Source organism: Scleropages formosus, chromosome 14, assembly GCF_900964775.1.
Source record: "Scleropages formosus chromosome 14, fSclFor1.1, whole genome shotgun sequence".
Lineage (NCBI taxonomy): Eukaryota > Metazoa > Chordata > Actinopteri > Osteoglossiformes > Osteoglossidae > Scleropages > Scleropages formosus.
This window is the reverse complement of record NC_041819.1, coordinates 16,050,111-16,074,377: the sequence shown is the minus strand read 5'-3', so window position 1 is coordinate 16,074,377 and position 24,267 is coordinate 16,050,111. Positions and strand designations below refer to the sequence as shown.

The following is a 24,267-nucleotide window of genomic DNA, read 5'->3' as shown; positions in this document are numbered from 1 at the left end:
ATAATTACCACAACAGGTTATTTTTATTAATATGTATTTATTAGATTAAAGCTTCTTTTAAACGTTCAAAAAGAGGCATTCATGAAAAAACATATATCCACACTTTAAAGATAAAAATATTGTAGTTCTTTTTCTGTCATAAATATTCCTAAGGAAACTGTATCTACTCATACAGCTGAGGTCTTTTCTCCAAAGTGAATATAATATAATATAATATAATATAATATAATATAATATAATATTAGGCTTGTATACCAAGCTTTTAGGCTTGTACCACTGGATGCTTTTTTACTTTATTAATTCTGAATAGGTGGCCTTCACATGTGGACTCTTCTATTTTACACAGCAGAGGCACTAACCACCACGCCACCCGATGTTAGCAAAATAAACCAAAGTTTGCCAAAGCCAGACTAAACGTGGGGTTAATGAAAGTGGAATTACCACGAACTGGGAGCAAAGTTTGTAGAACAGCGTGGATCCAGTTGTGAAACCTGATCCTCACCTGGCGCCGGATTAACTGGACGCGTTGCTCCCATGTTGCGTCATTTGTAGCGTCAACGTTTCAGCCGTTTAGCGTCATTTTCCCGGTCACTCGCTGCTCACCATCTTCATTATTAACGTAAAAGAATAATATTGGTTTAAAGGGAGAAACAAAATTCCCAAAGGCACGCAGTCAAAAGTACTTCGTGCATCACAATGTTATTTATTATGCAGCCCTGTCCTGAAGTCAGAGCGCGCGGATGCGGTGGCAAATGAAGCACGTGACAGCTATGATATAACAGAGAAGAATGGCTTATTCATGGACGCGCTTCATTGGGAACGTTTATTAGAAAACGCGCACATTGAGGGATGCGAACACAAGGAAACGATTGCGTCGGTGAGACTCGGACTCGGACCCCCCCCGAACCCAGCCTCCCAGCCTCCCCGCCTCCCCATCCGGTCAACGCGACAACGGTTGAACACTTAATTCACAGTTTACCCATAATTCTCAACTATTTTATCTCACGATACGCCACTTTTCCCGCTCGAACATGACACTCCCCAGAAACACGGGTCGTTACAATACAAAATCGTCGTCCTCTGAACCGCTTGTCCCATACGGGGTCGCGGGGAGCCGGAGCCTAACCCGGCAACACAGGGCGTAAGGCTGGAGGGGACACACCCAGGACGGGATGCCAGTACGTCGCAAGACCCCCCCAAGCGGAACGCGAACCCCAGACCCACCGGAGAGCAGGACCCAGTCCAACCCACTGCGCCGCCACAATACAAAATACAAGTCAATTTCTACGAGGAACAGAGAGATCTCTTTAAAAAAAGTTCGTAGGACCACATCTGATTTAGGTGTTTCATAGCAAAGGGACTGAATAGTCACACGCTGATATTTTCTGTTTTATAATTTGTGCATAATTCAAAACGTATTTGTATACCATGAGTATTTTTCCATGATCGGGGTCAAAAAGACAAATTATATCCAGTAGGAATCTCTATTGTAATATATCTGCACATCCACATGTCATGGATGCGTGTAAAAAGCCAACAAATATCCTCCGCGACGATGCGATGGTTCTGAAAATCATGTACTTCTTGACTTACCATCGCGCGCACATGAACAAAAAAAAATGAAATCAATTGAAAAGTACATGAAACAAAAATGCACTCGCGTATATTAAGTCCATATATACAACCTATACAGAGGATGTTCTAACGTATGTGTTTCCAAGGGCAACGGGGCTGAAAGGCGTGCGGAGCGCTGGCCGCCCCTGGTTCCACGACCCCGATGCTGTGTGGAGCCCAGGCATGTCGAGACATGTAGGGAGCGGGACGCAGGACACGGGGACACGGAGCGACGGGACCCGCGATCGGCACAGTACAGCGCTCCTCACCGCAGCGGACACACACACATACACACACATGCACGCATAGTGATAGTGCGTCTGCATCCAGGTAAAACACTTGGTTGTATTTTACTGCGTGGTCCGTGGAATCGGGAGACAACTCATCTTGCGGCGGGGAGGGGACGGAGACTCAAAGAGCCCACAGTCCTGTACTGTATTTTACTGTATTCTACTCTCCTGTACAGCCACACACTGCACTCCCTGGCTTTTTACTCGGAGATGGCAAAAAAATCCGCCAGGGTTTTATGAGTATTTGATAGTGTTAAATCCGTCTGTGAGTTGAAAATAGACAATTTGAATGAATTTGTTGTCGCGCTATTTCATCACGCGCTCTCCTCCTCCTGTCCTGCGCGTTACCCTGTTCTTACTGTGTTGTACGCTCATTTCCAGCACGTTTCCTCAGGTGTGTAGTAATGTACTCTACTAACTTCGTGTCTTTTTCTTGTTTAAAAACGGTTACGGTGAGGGGTGCAGAAGTGGCGGCTCTGTGCGCGTAAGAGTTCCGGCGCGTAAATGTAATGTTCACGCGTTCGCTATGAGAGACAGAGCGAGTGTCCAAAAATCGGGTCGCGCGCGCATTCCGGCGCGTGGGGCGTTCGCTTGTTTTTTTTTTTTTTTTTTTTGCGCTATGCTGCGTATGCATAGTTAATTCCTTGTTGCATTGAAGTGTTTTCACACCCGCGCTGCATGTTTGCACCTCGCAGGAAACTCGCATTTTCAAAACTTCTTGTTACATTTGTTGCATAACAATTCACAAAATAGTTCAGTTATTCATCATGCGATGCAAATTGCGCTTCTCTTTGCATGTACATCGGTAGAAATTGTACATTATTGCTTATTATTCATGGATCAAATGAGCTCGATACCCTTCTGTGATTTATCCAGTGACCAGCCCACGGTGATTCATTCATTGCACGCGCTTTTTTTTGCCATGTGGCCATGTGACAGATGTTCTGGATGATCAATGTAAAGTACATGCTCTGTTCTTGTTTCAGGGGTTTTATTAGTATGGCTTGCGCAGAAAACGAGTATTACTACAACGGTGAATGCCGAGTGTGCCCTCAGTGCGCACCTGGACACCAGCTACTGGAGGTGAGTTCTTCTCTCCAGCTCCTCTCATTTGATCAATACATAAATGGTCATGTTGATATCACTGTTTGCCCAGTAGGGTATTTTTCATTAATAGTGTTAAGGAATTTTTGGTTCAGCTGGTGCCCACTGTGTGGCAGGTCTGGGGTTCGAGTCCTGCTTGGGGTGCCTTGCGACTGGCATCCCGTCCTGGATGTGTCCCCTCCCCTTTCGGCCCTATGCCCTGTGTTGCTGGGTTGAGCTCCGGCTCGCCGCGACCCCACTTGGGACAAGGAGGTGTTGAAAATGGATGGATTAAGGTCTTTAGGGGAAGAACTTTAATCAGGGCCATTTCAACAGGAAATGGGGCTTGAACTAAGGTTGTTCTGAGTGGGAGGCACTAAACATTTGCCAAAGGACCATGTGGTTGAGGCGTCAGGTTCAAGTTCAAGGAGTGGCCTAGTAGTGAGCCATCTAAACTGAGTGTTTGCAGTAAAAATTTCCCTCTACATGAAAAGAGTAAAATGTAAGTCGCACAGGGTAAAAACATGATTGACCAGAGAAAATCATTTGAACGGTATTGCGAAACACTATTAGGGGAGTGGACATCCTTGTTAAAATTTTCAGTTGTTTATATTTGCTCTTCTCTCCCAGGTTTGGAAATGTTTTCTTCTTCATGGCATGCACGTTCTATCATTCTATAGATTTTACCGTGTTGTAAGAGAGATGTCACCTTCAGATAGATGGTTCTTAAGATTTTCAAGAACTTCAACACAGTCTTCAGTTGCACATCGATATCCAACTTGAAGTTCTCTGAGACTTTGCTCTTGATGAGTTGTTAGGATCCAAATCTGTGTTATAAGTGTGTGATGTTTAAAAAAAGATCTGAATATTTGTATCGTATCACTTTTGTTTAGCATACTTTTTTCTAATTTTTGGACTTGTCAGGAGTGCAGTTACGGTAGCGGAGGTGATGCCCGCTGCGGGCCTTGCCATCCCAGGTCTTACAAAGAGGACTGGGGCCACCATAACTGCAGGCTCTGCACATCATGCAGTCAACTCAACAGACAGCAGACATCACCATGCACTGCCAGGAAAAACACCGTCTGCGGGGAGTGTTTGCCAGGGTGTGTAAGCAAGGGCCTTAAAGAATGCATTTTCATAATGCAGTATGAGTGTGTGCATGTCGGTGGAATGTCTTCGGCTGCTTCCTCTAGCACCTGTTTTGGTCGTAGTTTCTAAACCGTTTTTGACTTGCCTTTTTTGTGCATCTGTGCAATTAGGAATTTGAGGGATTATTTTTAATTGTTCTGTTTGCATGTTCTTCGTGTTCCTTGCACCCAAACAAACAAGATTTTACAGCAAGATGCGGATTGACGGCACGGCGGATTTGGAGTGCATGCCCTGTGGGTTGTCGTCAGCCAGTGAATCTCAGTGTACCCGTGAGTTACACCCGGAGACCACACATAGTTACCGTTGCGCAAGAGATCATGCACGCAGTAGTTAGCGTACTGTTGGAGCCGTTACCTTGCCCTCGATGGATGGATCCCGGGTTTTAATCCCACTGTGCGCTGTAGGAACTCATGAAGGTATTTACTCTGAATGAACCCAGCAAAACCTCCCCAAAGTCGGATACCTATACGGAAACAATGCCAAACGCAAGATTCTGATCACCAAGTTTTCTGAACCCTGCGGAAAAGATGTCCGATACATGTGCTGTGTGTACTGTCGTACTGTAATTCTGAAATATTTAGAGTATAACTTGGCTCACCTAAATCGAATTAAGACAAACATTCTTACAGAATGACCACTTGTGGCCAACGGGTTGCCCACCGCTTCAGAGCCTGTTGAGGTCGGTGTGAGCAAATGATGGTGCAGCAATTTGAATCTCACTTAACTGTTGCATCACTGCTTTAAAGTAACATCTATCATTAAACCAGAAACTCGTGGGCAGGGGATACTGGCTGATTGCTCCATGAAATGTGTTATTCTATTAGATAGATGGGGTGGGTATAAGGTGTCAGCCAGACTTTGTTGGCTGACCGCTAGATAAGTGCTCTAAGGAACTGATAGGTTCCTGCCAACCATGGGCTTCACTATGGTGATAGGTAATGCGGTCTAGTGATGGCCTCCAGCTTTGCGTGGGTCTTGCAGACTGTGCAGAGAGGGCAATTAGCTTGGCGGGGGGTCATAACAGCACAGCACCATCGCCTTCAAGGCTTCTCAAAGCATTGTAGTAGAGGGACGGGAGCGTTTTAGAAAGCACATTTGCACATGGAAGCAGCTTCAGTGGTGTGAAAACAGGAGTACATTAAAAGCACAAAAATTACTGGTTATTTAAGGTTCTTAACTTTTTTTGGCAGGACATGAAGCAGTTGATGCAGGGAAAGATGTGAACCCAGAAACCCTGCTGCACAATGCTGCTGTTCCCACTGCCATTTGTGGAGCGGTTACCGTGACAATTGTTTTGTCGCTACTCGTGTTTGTCTACTTTCGACGGGCTTCCCTGAAGAAGGTGTTCAAAGGTACTGCTCATCTAGTCCTGCAGCTGTCTTCCTGTACTCATTTACACGGCGCCCATTAAAAAGGCAAACTGATCGTCGGTCTCTTGATAGGATGCTCAGGATCACGTCATCGCGCTGTGGCTGTCACAGCCATCAGGAACGGCGACACCTTGACCCAGAACCTGGAGAAGGAGGTGCAGGTCTCAGGTTGGTGACGTTGCAGCTCCCTCAAGAAGCCTGATCACCGTATCTGTCATCTCTTTTTCGTTCATTTACATAAGTGTGAAATTTAAAGGGGTGTTAGACAAGTCATCACAGTTTAGTGTGTAATTGCTTGTGGAAAATATTTAGTTTATATAATGTCATTCTAAAACATGGCGTTAGAAAGCATTAAAACCAGGCAATAAAAATCACAAACACGAAACAAAATGCCAGTGTGGGAGTAATGGTCACAATATTATGGTCACAATAACTGTACCGCTACCTACCTACTTGTACCTAAATTGGTCACCTTCAGCCTATGTTTTAGAAGTGGCTTTAAAAGGTTGCAGGGTTTGCTATATATCTCATTCACTCACTTTTGTTTACTTATTTTAAGTGTTTTTTTCTTTCTGCTGTGGCTGTTCCGAGGGCTGCCACACAAAATTTCATTTTATTGCATTGCATACAATGACAATAAAATATTTCTCTTTCTCTCTCTAATTGCCATTTGCTGCTTGTCCAAATTAGGGTCACGGTGGTCTGGAGCCTATTCTTGAAGCACAGGGAGCTAGGCTCGCCAGGGTACTCTATAGAAAGGATTCAAACCACAGATTTAATCTATATCTACATGGGAATTTTGCAGCGCCGTTTGAAGTCCCCTCAGTGGAGGATTTCCCAGCAGCCCTCAAGTCCTGCCTGCAGACGTGTGGTTTTTCAGAGGTCACTGTGGCGACCCACCAGGTTCAGAGCCGCTGCTCCAGCAGCTCCTCGGAAATGCAGCCCCTGATGAGGAACTCCAGCTGCAGCCACTGCTCCTCCGAGTCCTACAACATGCCAGAGGATGGTAGCCACACCGAGGAACCCCCACCTCCCCCTCAGCTGGACGGCTACTGCGCCTCCGACAAGCAGGGGGAGCACCGGCACGCCCCGGTCGAATGCACAGAGACGGACTTTCAAAATTCCCTCAATTCGGATGGCAGCACCATAAGCGTGAAGGTGGGAGCACCGATACCCACAGTGGACAGCTCTGCAGAAAACATGCCATCTGTCCCCCCGGCGCAGCCTGCCGAGAGAGCCTCGGACAGCCATCAGCAGCCCTGCAGCAGCTGCAGTACCACGGTAACCTCCCTTTCAAATGGTTTTTTACCCGTGTTTTGCATTTTGAACCATGGTTTGGTTTGCCCAGCTAATGTCTGTAACACCAAAACAAATGTTCGGTTTAGTTTGGTTAATATTGCGTGAGCAAAAATAATCCTTATTATCCTAAGGGGACTGACTTTTATTTTGAATTTGAATAGTTTCTGATCAAGTACCGTGGTAGTGTCCCTTTCAGATACTCTTTGCTCTTTTACCTTTCTTTTCTGTTTCTTTTTTAACCATGTTTCAAAGTGGGAAACTTAACGCCCACAACAACAAAATAAATAACAATAAGTTCAACAAAAGTCAGCAGCATTACTTGTGCTATATTGTGATGTATGATGTATTATGTACTGTATATAAATCAAGCAGTGAAAAAGTTGCTTGTTGGTACTCATAGTCCAAGTTCATTGTGAAAAAAAGAATGCCTTTTGTTTCAATCTAAACTTCTCATTGTAAATGTTAGTGACTCCCAAGGTGGAAGAACTTGCACTAATCATGTGTTTCATAAATATAAATGTAAATTACTATCATCCTCAAAAACATCCAGAAGATCTGGACCCGTGTCACTCTCGATGCCTCCCAGCCATTAGAGAGCGGCTGTCGTTTCTGCCACCGAGGGGGAGGCTCACCTGAATATTCCATAAAGCGTTCATCTTGCAACGGCTCCGAGTGAACATTACTCATTTAGCGAAGCGTTTGCACCCATCCTGTCTGCGGCGGACAGGTGAAACCGAAACCCGCCATTCTAAGCCCCTCGTATTTGTCCTTGCAGGTGCCTGATATCCTGATGCTCACGAGAAAGAGCTGTGCACAAATGCAAGGTAACAGTTGTGTCACATTCATAGCCAAAGTGGGTCAGTTGTCCACCTTTCTTTTGTTTTTATTTGATTTTAACTCCCTGTATTTTCAGCAAGCTGAGGGGTGCCCTTAGGAAAGGTTCAGATGTACAATGTAATGATATAGAGTGGCTTTCATTTGAAAAACGGTTTTGTTTTATTTTGGCATGTGGGAATTTGATGACGATGTAACATACCATACGGGCAGCAGATAATGTACTCCTTAGCCTCGAAAGATTCGGGTTCAAATCTCACCTCCCGCTGTAGTGTCCTTCGATCAGGGTACTCTTTCTGAAATAATGCAGTAAAACTTACCCACCACTATTAAATTCGTAAATAATTGTAAGTAGGTTAACACTTTAAGTTACTTAGAGAAACGTGTCAGCCAGATGAATAAATGCGAACTGTTGTGTGCGAATTTAAGGTAATGGTTAGACCAACCATTACACTCAGAGAAGACCCAGGTTTAAATCCTACCTCATGCTGTAATGCCCTTGAAAAAAGTATTTACCCTAGAACTGCTGTAGTAAAATTTACCCATCTGTATAAATGTGTTATTTATTATGCAACTAATGGGGTAAGTTGCCTTGATTAAAGGCACCAGTTAAAATGAATAAATAACAATTGATAGGATCAACTATAGGTCAGCACTTGGTCAAGTCCCAGATTATTACTAATCAGAAAAACGAAGAAGGGCGGCACAGCGGCACTGTTGCCTCACAGCACTTGGGCTGCTTGGGTGTAGGTTTGAATACAGCTGTCTTTGTGGAGGTTGCATGTTCTCCCCGTGTCTGTCTGGGTTTCCTCAGAGAGTCCAAAGACATGCAATGAATTAACAGTGAGTGAGTGAGTGGCTATCTTGCGATAGACTGGCGTCTCTACCAGGGTGTACACCCTCCAGCCTTGTGCCCATTGATTCCAGGATAGGCTCCGGACAACCTCGACCAGGACGAGCGGTTTGCAGTTAGCAGTAGCGAGTGAGTGGGTGAGTGAGTGAGTGAGTAATATCAGTAAGTTTTTCAGTCTTGTGGCTGTGCAGAAGGGAGCCTCCCCGTCAGTTGTACTTCTACCATCTAGTGCTGCCATCTTCTGAAAGCAGTGCACAGGACACAAGTGTCACTTTTCCTTTATGATGCTGCAAGACAGGAATTCTTCAGGGTGAAGGCCCACGCTAGAATAAGTTTATTCTAGATGACAATAAAATCTGGGCATTCACTTTCCCAATTTTGTGTACACCATATATTCGCCTTTCAAAATAAGAAAATATAGCTGAAATTGTTTTAAAGCTGGTGTTCTACATGTGTGTAGCATTTCATTGTATTTTATTAAAACTGTTAAATTACTATTAAATTTATGTTGAAATGAATGTTAAATTAACAATAAACATTTTATTGTCAGGGTTATGACATTGTTTTTTGACCCTATGACTGAAATGCTGCAATAGATGTTGTAAATGACTGAAATAAGGAATTCGTTTCTGTGAAGGAGAAAAAAAAAAACTTACCTTGCTCTAAAACATTCGAGAAGTTTTTATAAGATGTTATGCCAGAGCCCCAAAATATTAATCCACCTGGTGTACACAGCTCTGCATTCTCCCTTCTCCTTTGTCCATTTAAATTGTACTACATTTCTTGTGCTGTCTCATATAATAAATATCCAGTATTTACATTTATTCATTTAGCCAATGCTTTCCTCCAAAGCAACTGGAATCTTCTAGTTAACACTCAGCTACAGTGTTATTATTAGTTGTAAATTCAGCCACTGGCACTTGGACTCCCAGAGGCTTTTTTCTCCCGTGACTTTCAGTTGGGAGTGTTTTATTCCTTTCCTCCATGGTCAGTCGGCATACTTATAGTTTTAATAAATGTATGGATAATGTGTTACTCTAGTGCACTCTGTGTCACTGAGTGAGAGCAGTGCACTATAAAAATAATTTGAACTGAATTTCTCTATACATGTGATAAGCGTCTCAAAACTCACCTCTTTCAGGCTGCTGTGATAAACGTGTCTGTGTTTATGTTTAATAATTTTTTAAATAAATTATTTAATACTGGAAGCCTGCATGCAGCTTCTCGTGACAAACTGTCTGTACTCTAGAATCACGTGTCATAACTGATGTGATGCACTTATTGTGTTGTTCTCGGAGATGTATGTCGCTTTGGAGAGAAGTGTCTGCTAAATGCATAAATGTAAATTCAAGTACTTACAGTGATGTACCCATTTATACAGCTGAGTAATTTTTACTGTGTCAGTTCAGGACAAGCACTTTGCTCTAAGGTATTGGTGCCAGAAATGGGATTTAAACCCAAGTCTTTTGAATCCAAAGGTGGCGGCTCTAACATCTACGCCACCTGGTGCCCCACTGATATTCACAGAAATTTTATGCTTTCAGACATTTACATTTACTCATTTAGAAAATGCTTTTCTCCAAACTGACTGGCAGTTCTTAACTAGTACTCAGCTGACGCTTTTATTGAAGGTGACTTGCAAGGTTAGATACACTATACTAAGCACTATATATACTGTAAGTTACTATACTATACAGGCAATAACTAACACATGCTAGGGGAAATTGAGTCACCAGTTCACCTGAAACACGTCTTCTGACTGTGGGAGGAAACAAGAGCACCTGGGGGAAACCAGTGCAATCTCAGGTAGAACATGCAGAGTCCACATAGACTGAGCGTTCAGAATGTAGAAAGAGGAAAGGCTATAATTACTGGGCTGTAACAGATGTATTGTTTTCCTCACCAACCCCATCAGGTGTTCACCTTGGAAAGCTGCCCCAGGCCCTAGTTGACACTCTGGCCCTGAAGCTTGACTCTTCTTTCCCGGCGGTGAAGAACTACCAGCAGGTGGCACTGGATCTGGGCATTCCTCCAGAGGTGGTGAGGAGCCTGGAGGGCTTCAACCACGTCTTCCATTACCTCTCATCCTGCACACTTCGCACGGTACCTGACCTCATCAACACCTTCTACCGCCTGCAGAGGTTTGACACCCTGCTGCTGCTCTGTGAATACGCAGCACAGAGCCGCCATCTGAACACGTCAGACCGCCAACGCTGATGAGAACACCACACCCTGCAGGGTCCCAGCGTGATGTGCGGGTTGCATCCATGCAGGCTCACCTCAGCCAGAGAATGACAGCTTGGAGCTGCAGACACAGCGTGAATTAACCTGAAAGGCCTCAGAGGGGCATCTTACTGTACATTTGATCTTTGTGTGCATTTATAAAAAACTTGAGCTCTTGGTCTCCCTACATGACCATGGGTGCAAGTAGACAGCATTGGGTTGGAGCTCTTCTGCAAAAGAGAAAGATGCAACTTTCCCACAGGACATCTCTCCAGATCTGCCCTGGAATGGGCAGCGGGACCACATCTGGAAACTAGGAGTTCAGTGAAGTTCGACGAGGGATTATTGACCTTCACACTCGTTCCCAGCAACTGTGAGATGCTGGCGGCGTATAGTTGAGTACATATAAACGGTAAACAGTGCGCCGGGAAGTGTTTGCAGATGACATTTTACACGCCAGCTGCATATCAGATACAATCACACACTTTGAATACAGGTTCTTCGGGCTTAAATTTTTTTGTACAGTCCATATAGTGTTCAATGTTTTTATTTCAAAAGTGAATTCACTGTCGTTGCTGTTTTAAATGCTTTATTAGGAGTTGGGTAGCAGTTCTTATTTTTTGGTAAGAGGATGTTATTTTTTATACTTTAATTTTTCAGTTTGTTTTATTGTTAATTTTACCACCCAATGTCTGCTTCATTTATCAGTGTGAAATTTTAGTAAATATGTCTTCTGTGAATTTGTTCATTATAAGAGTATTTGTAGCAGTGTCCCACTTTTGCAAATTTTTAAAAGAAAGATAAATACAGTGCAATATAATGCAACATGTGATGTAGACAGGGTACATCCATCCCTGCATGAACCCTGTATGCTAAATTATATTGCTCCAGAAGTATGAATGAAAATGATTCAGAAATTCAGATATCTGCTTTCACTTGTGTGTTATATTGCATTTTTTATCACTACTTGATAACTACTAGTGGAATTGCTGTAAAAATATGGCAATGCCATGCTAAGCTACATTATGACATGTAATACTGGAAACTGAAAACAGAATACTATTATTTTCAGTGGTCATTTCTCCAGTAGTGTGTGCAGTCTCCTTTGCCTCCAGGTCACATCCAAAGTGTCCCCTGCAGTTTAATGATGACAAATTAACATTGTTTCAATGGTTATAATAAAAAGAGAAAAATAAGCATTATTTACTTGAACAATGGTGCTAGCTTTTACCCACCCTCATGAGTATTATTTAGGACTGAAAATGGGGTCGTGAAGGAGCTAAGGAAGGTCAAATACACTGGTTTTTCGTTTTTTAACTTCTATGTCTTTTTTTTGTCATAATATCTGATCTTGTACCCAGACATTTTTTTTCTGATTGACGCTGTAGTAGAAACCCTTTTCACTGATATACAGTATTTGGGTTTGAAATTTTACATCATTAGTAGGTGCTCCCAGAGGGCTCCATGTATCATTTAAAAGTGCACACCTTTATTGATCAGTGCACTTGCAATAATGTACTGATGGAAATTTCATGAATTCATTTTTAATTAAAAACTGGTCATTTGCTTGCCACCCGTTACCAACGCAATGTGTCACTCCTGCCTTGTATACACTGTATGTTAACATGCAAGAAAACAATAAAAAGATGATGAATGCATTCTACAGGTTCATTAGCAGATTGATATCCTCTTTGCACAATTTAATCAGTTTGTTTCATATAATACATGGCACAAACAATTAGGCTTATAACTGCAAACATTTTGTTTAAGTTGCATTGCTTGTAACTCACATGTGGGGAATGGTTTCTCTCCTCCCTGTCTGGCATGCGGCCTCCCCGAGGCTCACAAACTAGAGCTGGGAAATGGCACAAGGTGAGGCAGTCGTGGTGCAGCTGCAGTTTGGCATTTCCACAAATGTGCACAGCTTGAGAAAAGGTTAAGTGTGTCCTCTTTTGAAAGCTTCCAGTTTTTATTCTCCTTTTATGGATTTCACCTTTAAAACTTCTTTGTATGCGTTCGTTCATACACACACACACACACACACACACACACACACACACATCTGTGGGTAGACCAAACTCTCCTGAAGCTGTAACTTGTCTCTCCTTCTATTAATTGTAACACACATTCAAAAACTGCCTTTTTTGAGTCATATTTGGCAAGTATACACATGTGGAAGGAGGAGTTCCAGCTGCACCTCCTCTACAGATGGCCACACTTGGCCCAACAAAGTAATGTGCTAATGAGGGGGTGACTCAGGGGTGGCCAAAGACCCCCCCAGTCAAAGGCTCAACTTAAATAAGCTCAGAAAAGAAATATGTGGGTGGAGATTGTTGCATTAAAGTTGTCTTTTACAATGTTTGTCTGCATAAGAGTTCTTTTTGGTCTTGATTTGACAGTATGAGTAGCATAATTTGTCCAAATTAAAATCTAAATCCACCTCTTCCATCTGTGAATTCCTTGTAGGATAAATAAAGTCTATGTATGTACAGTATGTGTCCTGGTTAGAATTGTTGCCTTTGAACTCAAAGGTCACAGGTTTAAATCTCACCTCCAGCTGTAGGACCCTTGAGCAAGGTACTCAGCCTAAGTTGCTCCAGAAAAACTATGTAAACTAACCTGACTACACACAGGTCGTTCGACTTGCAGCATAACTATCCTCACTGGCAACCTGTTGCAAAACGGCTTAAGGGATGAACCTGAAACCTAATGGTTTCCAGCTGAAGTCCTTTAAGGAGGCTGTTGCAGTTCACTGTAACAGGAAAACATTAGCCAAGCAACACAACACTTATGTTTCACTTAATGACACAAAACAAAGCGTTGTCCGCATATACAGCAAAAATAGAGCTATATACAGCACCTACCTGGATAACAACCTTTATGCAAGTTCTGCATAAATGCCAGAAAATGATGCAGCAAGAAAGTGGAGCATATAGTCAAATTTAGTGACTTAAAATGCAGATACCATAGTGTCATTGCCATGTACCCTTGAATATGGTACTGTACCTTGAATTGACATCAGAATACGCTGTTTAAATGGGGAATTAATGTGCAAATTGAAAAATTTGCTTATTTGATTAATGATGCTAAAATATATTAATTGCTATTACATATTAAAGTATCAGTTTAGCTTACAGCACTGTTATATAGGCTTTTAAGCATAATACAGAAAACAGCATGCCGTCACTGAGTTGGAGAAAAATTAAGAGGCTGCAGAAAGGTATACCTCAAGGCACATGAATCGTTAACCGTGCAGATGATGCTGGGATATGCAGTGCAGCGCAGACACTTTCCTCAACCATGTTAGATAACAGCACAGGTTGATAATAGTAAGAGGTTCAAGTCTTAGCTGTGATGTCAAGCAGCTTTTTAAAAAATCCTCAAGATGGCAGTAGAAAGCCATGACAAAACATGTAGATTTACTAATCTGACAAAAAAATGAATATTTATTCAATAATATAGTATGACATATCTTATATGTAGAATTCCATTCTCTGCTGTGTACATGCTGTATTAATTTTACGTGAACAAGACAAGAGAGGACACACACCTTTACCAAATAAACCAAATTTCACATGAAGAAGGCAGAAGAAGAGGGAGCATAGGGAAAATATCGTTGAAACAATAGCAAACTGTCTCATATTGCCACAAGAGCATTATGTCCTGATGTAGCTGTACAAATTTATTCCATGAAGACCCACCGGAGCCCCGGTCAATGCATACTGACACGTTAAGAACCAGAGATCACTAAACATCTGTTGAAACAGGTTTGCAGAAAATACTAAAAAATTCTCTCTTATCTCTATAAGAATTGAGATGTACATAATTATGCTTAATATTAATTTTCTACAGATGAGGACAGTAGACAATACCTAACATGCATGAACATCAACAAGACATGCCCAAGTTATAATCAGTTTCACATACTGGAATATTTTGGTCCTAAGGGTATGGGAAGAACATTTATTTCATACAAAATTGGGCTATTATACCATAATCTGAGGTCAGAATTTCTATGTTGCCTTTTAAGTATTAAAAAAAGGGAAAAATGTCTTCAAATGAAAGGCACAAATCCTTCCCCCACACTCAGCTGTTGAAAAGGTAGAGTTTTGAACAAGCTCCCTCTAACTCAAATTCCCTGTACCTTTTAAATAGAATGACATTTAGACCAGAAACCAGGCTGCATTGCTTATATAAACTGTCCATGTAAAGCAGAGAACAAAAAACCTTTAAAGAAAAAAAATCACATTATTTTAAATCCAAATGAGTAAGCAGCACTGAGAAAGCTGGAGATGGAGCTAATGCAGTATCTATTAAAGAGAAACCTTTTTATTCATGAGTGGAGTATCTCATCCCTTAATGTAGAATACATATAAAACCAAAGCCTCACCTGCTTTTGCCTCATCTTAACTCACCCAAGTGCAAACAACCTGAAGGTGCTGCAGTGACCACATTGTTTAGAACAACAATAGAGCTAACAGCACCATCCCACACATTGGTACTGTTCTATCACCACCGTTACCAATAATACATGCAGAGCCATCAAGATCATCAAGATCAATATTAGATCATTGCTGATATGTTAAGATATTTTGTCTAGAATGCATCTGTTCAGAATTCCAGAAGAGTCCAAATAGCTCCCCTTCATTCTCTATCTTTACCCCGAAAGCCACTGAGTTATCTGTATACATACTACTCACCACAGGTTTGATCAGCTGATAAACAGAAATCTGTGTGTGTCAAAGAGGGGGATAACCCTGACTTTGGCCTCATCTGCATAGCAAGGAACAAAAGATGAGGTTACTGACGACATATGGTAATGGACCAAGTACTGATCTTTGTGGCACCCCTATGTAAAAGGGTTATGTTGAGAATCTTCCTGACCATCTAAACGGAGCCGCTCAAAAAACATGAATAAAGCAAAGCCCACACAGGCAAGTAGCTGTGAGGAGGCTAAGTCCTTAACTTTTTACGAAAAGATTACATTGCTTCCAGGTGAAAGACAAACGTCTACATCTAATCTTGGGCTGAGTGAAAACACCCAAACAGTGCATGATGTAGAACACAATTTCCCTCCATTGTGCTGCAGGTCAGTTAATGACATCACATTGTTGGCCCAGGATTACAAGAACTCTGTTTGCTTTCTTTTGTATTTACAGTATTTTCTAACGAATGCTTGTGCACCTTGGTTTAAGTTCACCGCTACAGATGACGCGTGTATGTGATGCTTGTTTTCTTTGGAGATACGAAATCGATCAATGAATGAACAAATGAATGATGACTGGCCAGTTAATCAGGCATTCCATATAGGATGTTTCCGAGGGAAGCTATAGATGTACCAGACAAGTAAAAAGTTTTTGTACATGTGGGTACTGCTTGTATGGGGGAAACTTGACAGAAGAGTGAAGTTACAACCAGCAAGTGTCTTACATTTCTATAAACTGTTGCAAGAGATTTGGGAAGCTCACTTCTTGTTCAAATGGAAAGCAAGCAAACAAACAAACCAACAAATGGCTAAGAAAATACTTTTCAGCAAACATCCACTCACTTTAGACTGGTGTTGTATACTGCTTCACACTTCTGCGAACTGTTACTTGATGGTCAGCTTTGCTTTTCCAGATGTAGCTTTTTGGTGATTTGAACAGAATCATGGTTGTATAACACTTTTTACCCAAAGCAGATATATTGCAACCACAAGCTTGTGACAGAGTAGTTGCTCTGCACATAGGGATGGGCATAATGTACATACACCTTGAGGACAGTGCGCATGAGCTGTATGAGGGATCAGTTCCCAAAAATGTTTAAATGGGTGAACAGATTTATACATTTGAATGGAACAATGTTTTGAAAGTTGTTGGATAAACCAAAAAAGGATAATGAAATGTTAAGGTAAAATGGTAGCACGGTTGCCATGATAATGTGGCAAAGGGAGAACTATGGGAACTGGAGTCCTTTAAATAGGAGGGGAACAAGCTTCACAAAGTATTTGAGTGGGTAGAGAAGACTAACTAATTTACAGTTTCAATTAGACAGGCAAATTGTGTAATAAGTGAGATCTGTAAAATACTAATGTTACTGATTTTATTATTCAGCTGAACTAAATGAAATGTATTAGCTGATTTTTGCTGCTGAATGGAATGACCGAAGGCAGAGTCCTCTGTATACACAAAACTTCATATCAGAAGAAGATAGGTACTGGTTAAGAGATATAGTTAGAATCTGTACAAAGAATATGAATTTTGGCTTAACTATTTGTTAGATCTCGGAAAAGAAATGATGTGCGATTCATACATAACTGTATTACGTTCATCTTTGTGTACAGCCATCAACAAATGCCTGGATACTGCTTTGCATTTTATACATTTATATAACATGTATTTATGTATATTACTGTGTCTAATTCAAATGTAATGAATGTAATTAAAGTTTATTTGGTTTTATTAATACATCAAGCGACAAAATATTTCTCATGCTTCAATTAGAATTGTCTTTTACTGTAGTGTGTGTGTGTGTGTATTCTTACTGTATGTCTCATTATTCACACACACACACACTTTCAGAACCGCTTGTCCCATACGGGGTCACGGGGAACCGGAGCCTACCCGGCAACACAGGGCGTAAGGCCAGAGGGAGAGGGGACACACCCAGGAGGGGACGCCAGTCCGTCGCAAGGCACCCCAAGAGGGACTCGAACCGCAAACCCACAGAAGAGCAGGACCCGGTCCAACCCACTGCGCCACCACACCTCCATCTCATTATTCAGTCATCATTCATTTCTGAAAAATGAAAACTGTCAGTATATCAGAAAAACTGACAATGAAGTCTATTTATTTTAGTGTAGCTTATGGGGCAAAATCCTACTTGTATTTTATTACATTTCATGTGTAGCTTTTCCTTTCATCTACTCAAAATTATAGATAAATGCAGAAATTAAAGCTCATTTTATGTTTTCACTTTTGTAAGGTTTGCTGGGTCTGTTGGGTAACAGTGAGCTATCTGAGGATATTTCATGAAAGGTCTAGTGTACATTATGATAAATCTTTAAAGAAATCTGGATTGTATAACATTAATTGACCATGATAGTTCCACGGTCCGTAAGTCACATTAAAACAAACAAATAATGAGATAATGAAAGCACTGTGGTGCAAAATAGAGGATACAAACACAAACACATGAGTGCTCAAATGTTAACAAAACCTTATTGCCCAGACTGAATGTTTCAGACTTTCAATATGGTACTAATAATTGCTCAGCAGAATATCAGGATACCAAATAACAGGGAATGAGCGTATTTATCTTAGTATTTATCCATACCCAAATGTTTTTCTAATATTATTATTATTTGCTTGCTCTGTGCGTTTTCTGTTTTTCTCTGAAATGTTTTGGGATAAATGTCTCACACACTGATCTGTATCTCCATTTTATTTGTGGTTCATCATTCATTAATTCTGTCATTGATCTGACATCAACTACAAAATTACCCGTTTTCTCTTTGTTTCAGAGTTATCTACCAAAATAGTATTTTAATAGTAGCAATGTCTGACGTATAAATTGAGTGTCTGACTCTGCGCTCATTCATTCGATTAATGTTATGAAAACTGTGACACTTTCATACATTTTAAAAATAATTTTTGTAGCAGTAGATCCTTTGGTATGAAAAATTATTTCATCTTCTGTCTTGCTGCATCTCAGTCAAGAAATATGTCAACCACCATCTACAACCATTCGTTGCAATGCAGAGTCATGGAGGTATAGCGCCTATCCTGGAGGCACAGGATACATCTTGGATGGGACTCCAGTCCACTGTAGGACAACCACACACAGACTCTTATTGACTCTCTCTTTCTCACACACACAAACAGACACACATACACACACAAAGGACTCTTAAGAGTCAACAGTCCTCCTGAAACCCATGTTTTTGGGCAGTGGGAGGAAACCAGAGCACCTGGAGTAAACCCATGTGAGCACAGAGACAGCGCAGAGAGAACATGCAAATTCCACACAGACTCTGCATGTGTCCAGTTCTTCTATCTTCTGTCTTGGCTTCAGCTTCTTCTTTCCCTTCATTTTGTTGGTGTTATCTCACATATTCCCTGATTCCCTTCTCTCAGGTTTCTTTTATAACGCTTTCATTTTCTTACCTGACAGTTTTAACAATTCCTGTTGTACCTGGTGTACTGTCCCTTTTCATTTACACTCCACCATTGTGTAGAGTATACTCATGTTTAATAAATAAGTTGCAGTATGAAAAAAAAAATTTAAACTTTTTGAGTATTCTATTCTACTTTATCTAGTGTCACAAAGAGGAAAAACAAAACATCAAATTGAAAGATGTATTGAAATAATCTGACAATAAATTCCAGCCTCAAAAGATGCTTTGAGTCTTTATGGATTTTTTTTTTTTGGTCACTAACAATCAGAATTATATCTGTTTTCCGGACTGAAGAGCAAATCGGCCAATTAACATCAGAGCTCACTCTATGACAACAGAGAGCTCTGAAGATAAAAGCTCCTGATGTGGAATTGAAGTATTTTAACTCATAACACTGTGTTATGGAGTCAATATGTGGTACATGCTCTAGCTCAAATTGGGTCATGACCAAACTGAAGTTTTGCATTAGCAATTAATTCAGTTTTGAGTGGGCTTTTCAATTAATGTTAAAGAGCCTGTTTTTCAAAGTTGCTTTGAATTCACAGCCACAGCTTTTCCACAGTGCTGCAGATAGAGTTTTAGTCTGGGTTGGCTGGCAGGATGAAGGTCCTGAAATATCCTAGATGCTCAGATTTTTGGGTTTAATGCTGGCAACAAGATACATTTCCAGAAAGGTACTGACTGGTGACTCTTTAACAATATTTGAGCTACACTGTTACATTGTGTACCATGGTATTGCTGGCAATGACACCCACTCTTCACTTTATATATTTTCTCATTATTTTGAATTTTTTCCACCTAATGGTTCCAAAACTTTTTTTTTTTTTTTGCAACTAACCAATAATTGACTTTTGGATGCATTTCGGAGACCTCTCTTAGTAATTTTCCCAGTTTAGATTTTGGATTTGATTAAAGTTTACAAATGTCATGCTTTCTCAAATTGGTTGGGCAGTATCAGTGTGGTACTCTTTCAATGTTTTTTTTTTTTTAAATTCTTTTAAGTTTTGGTTGCAAACGTATCTTGCTTATGCCTCTTCACAGTTCCTGCACATTCTGTAATTACGCTTGAGTAGGCAAGACACCATGCTGAGAGTGAAGAAGTATATTTTATCATTTTTGAAGTGCAATGATTCTATTTTTGAGGATCCAGCTTTCTGAAGCAAGTTAAGTTACCGTATGGGCCTTTGTAAGAGTGTACAGATGGAAGAACATTCCGGACTATTGTCACATTCTTCTATGGGTACCCTGTTCACATCCCTGGATTATTATATAAAATAGGTTTGTCTTTGCTAAATTAATGAGGTCAGAGCAACATTAATTTACTCTGATGTGGTATGAGTGCCCTTTTCCTTTCTATCCTATCAAACAAAGTTGTCTTTTGAATGTTTCAAATCCTCATCCCTCACCATATATTGAGAAATATACTCCATAGTTTCACAAGTTGATTTTTTTCACAGATTTATTTACCTGTGTCTCAAAGCAGCAGCAGTTACATAGCGCTTGTAGACTTCCTAAGGGAAATAAGAAATAAATCTGCTAAGACCTCCAAAGCTACCTTTATGCTTTTTAATAAATATTAGTAGGATCAATTGTGAACACAAATTTTAATTTCATTAATAGTGCACTTGTAAATGTCATAAAATAAGTGGATTTGGCAGCATTAACAGAATTCGCATGTATTGATCTTTTTTTATCCTTATCACATGTTGAAAACAGAAGCCCCTTTGGTGAACCATTTCCATTCCCTATTACACATAAAACACACACACATACAGTCTGAGGTCACTTGTCCCAGGTGGAGTTGTGGCAGGCCAGGGCCTGGCCCAGTAACACTGGATGTGGGGGGATGCACCCAGGGCAGGATGCCAGTCCATCATAAGGCACCCAAAGCAGGACTTGAACCCCAGAGCTACCACACAGCAAGCTCTGGCCAAACCCACTGTGCCACCACCCAAACTTTTACATCACATATTGTTAATGTATAAAATTAGCTTCAGCACTGAAAAGTCACATGTTCCATGCAGTGTGGCTCTTTTCTATTAATAAGTAAAAATTGATATGTCTATATGTAATCACAGGATTATACAGAAGTACAAAGCTGATTTTCTGCACAAACTTTGTGAAGAATGGTGATTCATTTTATTAAGAAAGACGCTGTTACGGCCTTGGTCCAAAGGCCTGTAATGTTCTGTTTGTGGGCAAGTATCTCTTTCTCTCTCTTCACAGGTGGAGCTGGGAACACTAGTTTACATTCAACTGGATGGAAGAAGGATGAAAAGTTACATGGCCACCTGCAGAGACTTGCTCTACCAGAAAGATGTGTACGTATGTGCAGAGGAAGTGTAATGGCTTTGTAAATTGTGATCAAAGCCTCAGCTTTGTATTTAGTGTAAAATATATGTAAGTTGTAAATAAGCATAAAGAAGCAACTGCTGGAAAGGGGTGAATGCCATTTTCTTTTGTACCAATTTATCCTGTTTTTCCTTAGTTAGGAGTCGGGTTAGATTGGTGTGTTTTTGTTTGTTGTATTTTGTTAATGTAGATAATGTCTCTGAGGGTACGGTTCACTTTTGGAGAGATGTCTCATGGGTTGGTCAGTCGTCAGTAAAGCTAACCCCTTTGCATTATGATAGAAATTGTGTGCTTCTGTCTGGTGGTATTCAGCCTCAATAATCTTGAGATCCAACTGTACCCCAGACTGGGCGGTAACACACACACAAAGACACGAATAACAATCACAAATAGCATGAAGGTTATTTTCGTACGCTTATATTTATCCACCTACAGAAAGGTTTGAAATGAGAGTGAAGGATGCCTTTGCCAATTTCTACAGGACATTCTGCTACACTTAGCACTTGCATCAAGCTGAATGACAGCTCTGTGTGTGTGTGTGTGTGCACGTGTGCTCAGTTTTCTTTTGCTAGCTGTTTTATTTATTCATTTATAAGTTTATTTCTTCAGGGAAAATGACCCCTGTAGCCAATTCAGTTTTAAAATTTAATGTGTTATATACAAATTATTTGGAAGAATGTTCTGACTCATGGAAACTGTACTATTTGTGGTACAGTATGCATTATACAGCATGTGGTGCAACACTTTGGATCCCTGGAAGTGTCTGCTTTAAGAGTCAGATGTACAGAAGCCAAGTTGTAAAGATCCTCTGTTAGTAGGTTTTCCCAGTAGGTGACAAACTTGTTATATTGTACAAATGTGCTGTAACACCCTGGCATTCTTTATTAGGGAGAGGGAGTCCTGCTACAGAGTGATTTCATACACTGTGAAGTGTCTACTACTCTTCTTTTTCTGGATTGCTTATCTTGCGCATCGTTTCTGTTCTGCCTTCCTCTGCTGTTGCCAAGTTACCACCAACACAACAGTAAATTAATCTGAAATGAAGGTCCCATCTCTTTCAGAGGAGGAGAGTACCTTTTACCCATTGGGCTAACATACCCCAGAGGGTGGCCTCTTTAATCAGCATGGTTGACATTATATTGCCTTTAGATTTATTCATTTAGCAGATGTTTTTCTCCAAAGCGACGTACATCTCAGCGAAAATACAATTTGTGCATTACATTGAGAGAAAGAAACAGGGCTGCAGACATGTGACTCTTAAATAAACCTAGTTTATTGCTTTCCATTTGATGCACCGATGTTCATCGCTCGAGTAGATGCATAAAATGCAGGATAGATGAATCCTGATAACCTTCCTACAATTGTTTTTTTTAAAGGTACACAAACATTTACATACAATACAGGAGTAGCGGCTGTGTAAAGGCTAATATTTAGGCTTAATCTTAAGACAGGAGGAATGGGGAGTGAGAGGAAGAACTGAGGACAGCAAAATGAGGACTGCGGTATCATAAAAAAACAAGCACACCCCCAGAAAATTTTGTGATTTTATGTGTATTAAGGCATAGAGGTCCGATCCCCATTCAAATGCTATCAGACGGTTATGATCACCAAATTTAGCAAGTAACACTGGAAATTTGTACTTTGCAATTATTTATTCAAAAACATTTGACTGAAATCCAGTTTCCTGAGATGGAAAAATTGAGTTCATCTCTAATTTCATCATCTTTTACTGATCTTGGTCACATGTGACCAATCATTTGTGCTACCAGCCAGATCTCTGCCCTGATTTGAACCTATGTCCAGCTGTTTGTTTTCCTGGCCAGCCATGTTGCGCACAGAAGTCTCCTCCATAACTGCATTTCAAAGCTGTTCAATTTTTTCCTATCATGATTTCTTAATGTAAAACTTTTCCATCCCTTTAGTGTTATGAAACATGTTTCTTGCACAACTCTTTGTTCTTGGACATAGATATCTCAGAACATTTCCCAGATCTTACACTGGAGCTCTGCCAAGTGCTAGTCTCCAACATATCACTTGAGTGCTAGATCAGTGTTGTTGATTATAATTCTCAAGAAGAAAAAGCTATGAACAAGTTCTTTGTCTCTTCCATGAACTGCTCTGCCAGTTGCTTTCTTTTCCTATGATATTATATTAACACACACACACACACACACACACACACACACACACACACACACATACACACACACACACACTGTCTGAAACCGCTCATCCCCAGCGGGGTCACGGCGAGCCGGAGCCTAACCTGGCAACACAGGGCACAAGGTTTGAGAGGGAAGGAACACACCCAGGACGGGATGCCAGTCCATCACAAGGCACCCCAAGCAAGACTCAAACCTCAGACCCACCACACAGAAGGCCCCAGCCAAACCCGCTGTGCCCCCCTATTATATTATATTATATGGGGAGGCGTGGTGGCACAGCGGATTTGGCCGGGTCTGGTGGGTCTGAGGTTTGAGTCCCGCTTGGGGTGCCTTGTGACGGACTAGCGTCCTGTCCTGGGTGTGTCTCCTCCCTGTCCAGCCTTGCACCTGTGTTGCCGGGTTAGGCTCTGGTTCGTCGCGACCCCGCTTGGGGCAAGCAGTTTCAGCAAATGTGTGTGTGTGTATATTACATTATATTATATTATAACTGTTGCTTATATTGAAAGTGCCAACAAGTATTGTTTATGTGAGTTATGGACATTGATCTAATATTAACAGCGCTTTTGCTGTTAACGCTAAGTAATGTTGCTGCTTAACTAATAAATAAATGTATTGATTTTCTGAGTCATAGATTTTGGCTAGAACACATGTCTAGTTCACAGTATCCCCAATGCATACTCTTCTATGTTATTTATTGATTTGTTCATTGCATTGGTCTATTTTCAGGTCATCAGTTTTAAAAGCATAAAACAAAAATGGCTGAACTTCAATTATAAAAAATTTAAAAAAAACAGAAACATGACAGCCTTTATTAGAGTCTTAAAGCTCACTTCTCTCAAGTGCAATAATTGTCTTCACTAAACTATTTCGCATTAGAGAA

General features: G+C 40.9%; 1 protein-coding gene across 4 annotated transcripts; it reads left to right on the top strand.

Moving 5' to 3' along the window:
* Positions 1-1,240: 1,240 nt before the first annotated feature.
* eda2r (ectodysplasin A2 receptor) lies at positions 1,241-13,150 on the top strand. 4 transcript variants are annotated; one of them, XM_018728409.2, is made up of 10 exons: positions 1,241-1,316; positions 1,722-1,944; positions 2,891-2,987; positions 3,912-4,090; positions 4,317-4,405; positions 5,327-5,488; positions 5,579-5,674; positions 6,312-6,787; positions 7,581-7,629; positions 10,408-13,150. In XM_018728409.2, the coding sequence occupies exons 3-10, from the start codon at positions 2,904-2,906 to the stop codon at positions 10,707-10,709; spliced, it is 1,437 nt and encodes a 478-aa protein (XP_018583925.2). In that variant the 5' UTR covers positions 1,241-1,316; positions 1,722-1,944; positions 2,891-2,903; the 3' UTR covers positions 10,710-13,150. The 4 variants fall into 4 exon arrangements, with proteins under 4 accessions (XP_018583925.2, XP_018583923.2, XP_018583927.2 ...); XM_018728410.2 differs by lacking the exons at positions 1,241-1,316; positions 1,722-1,944 and adding an exon at positions 2,382-2,388; XM_018728407.2 differs by lacking the exons at positions 1,241-1,316; positions 1,722-1,944 and having other exon boundaries at positions 2,335-2,987.
* Positions 13,151-24,267: the final 11,117 nt, after the last annotated feature.

What these genes read in the sequence shown, in the direction of transcription:
- eda2r (XM_018728407.2), top strand. Translation starts at nt 2,844, where the DNA reads ATGTTCTGGATGATCAATGTAAAGTACATGCTCTGTTCTTGTTTCAGG. An exon ending in CAGTGAATCTCAGTGTACCC is followed by an intron (nt 4,406 to 5,326) that starts GTGAGTTACACC and finishes TTTTTTTGGCAG; the next exon opens with GACATGAAGCAGTTGATGCA. An exon ending in GAGCTGTGCACAAATGCAAG is followed by an intron (nt 7,630 to 10,407) that starts GTAACAGTTGTG and finishes CAACCCCATCAG; the next exon opens with GTGTTCACCTTGGAAAGCTG.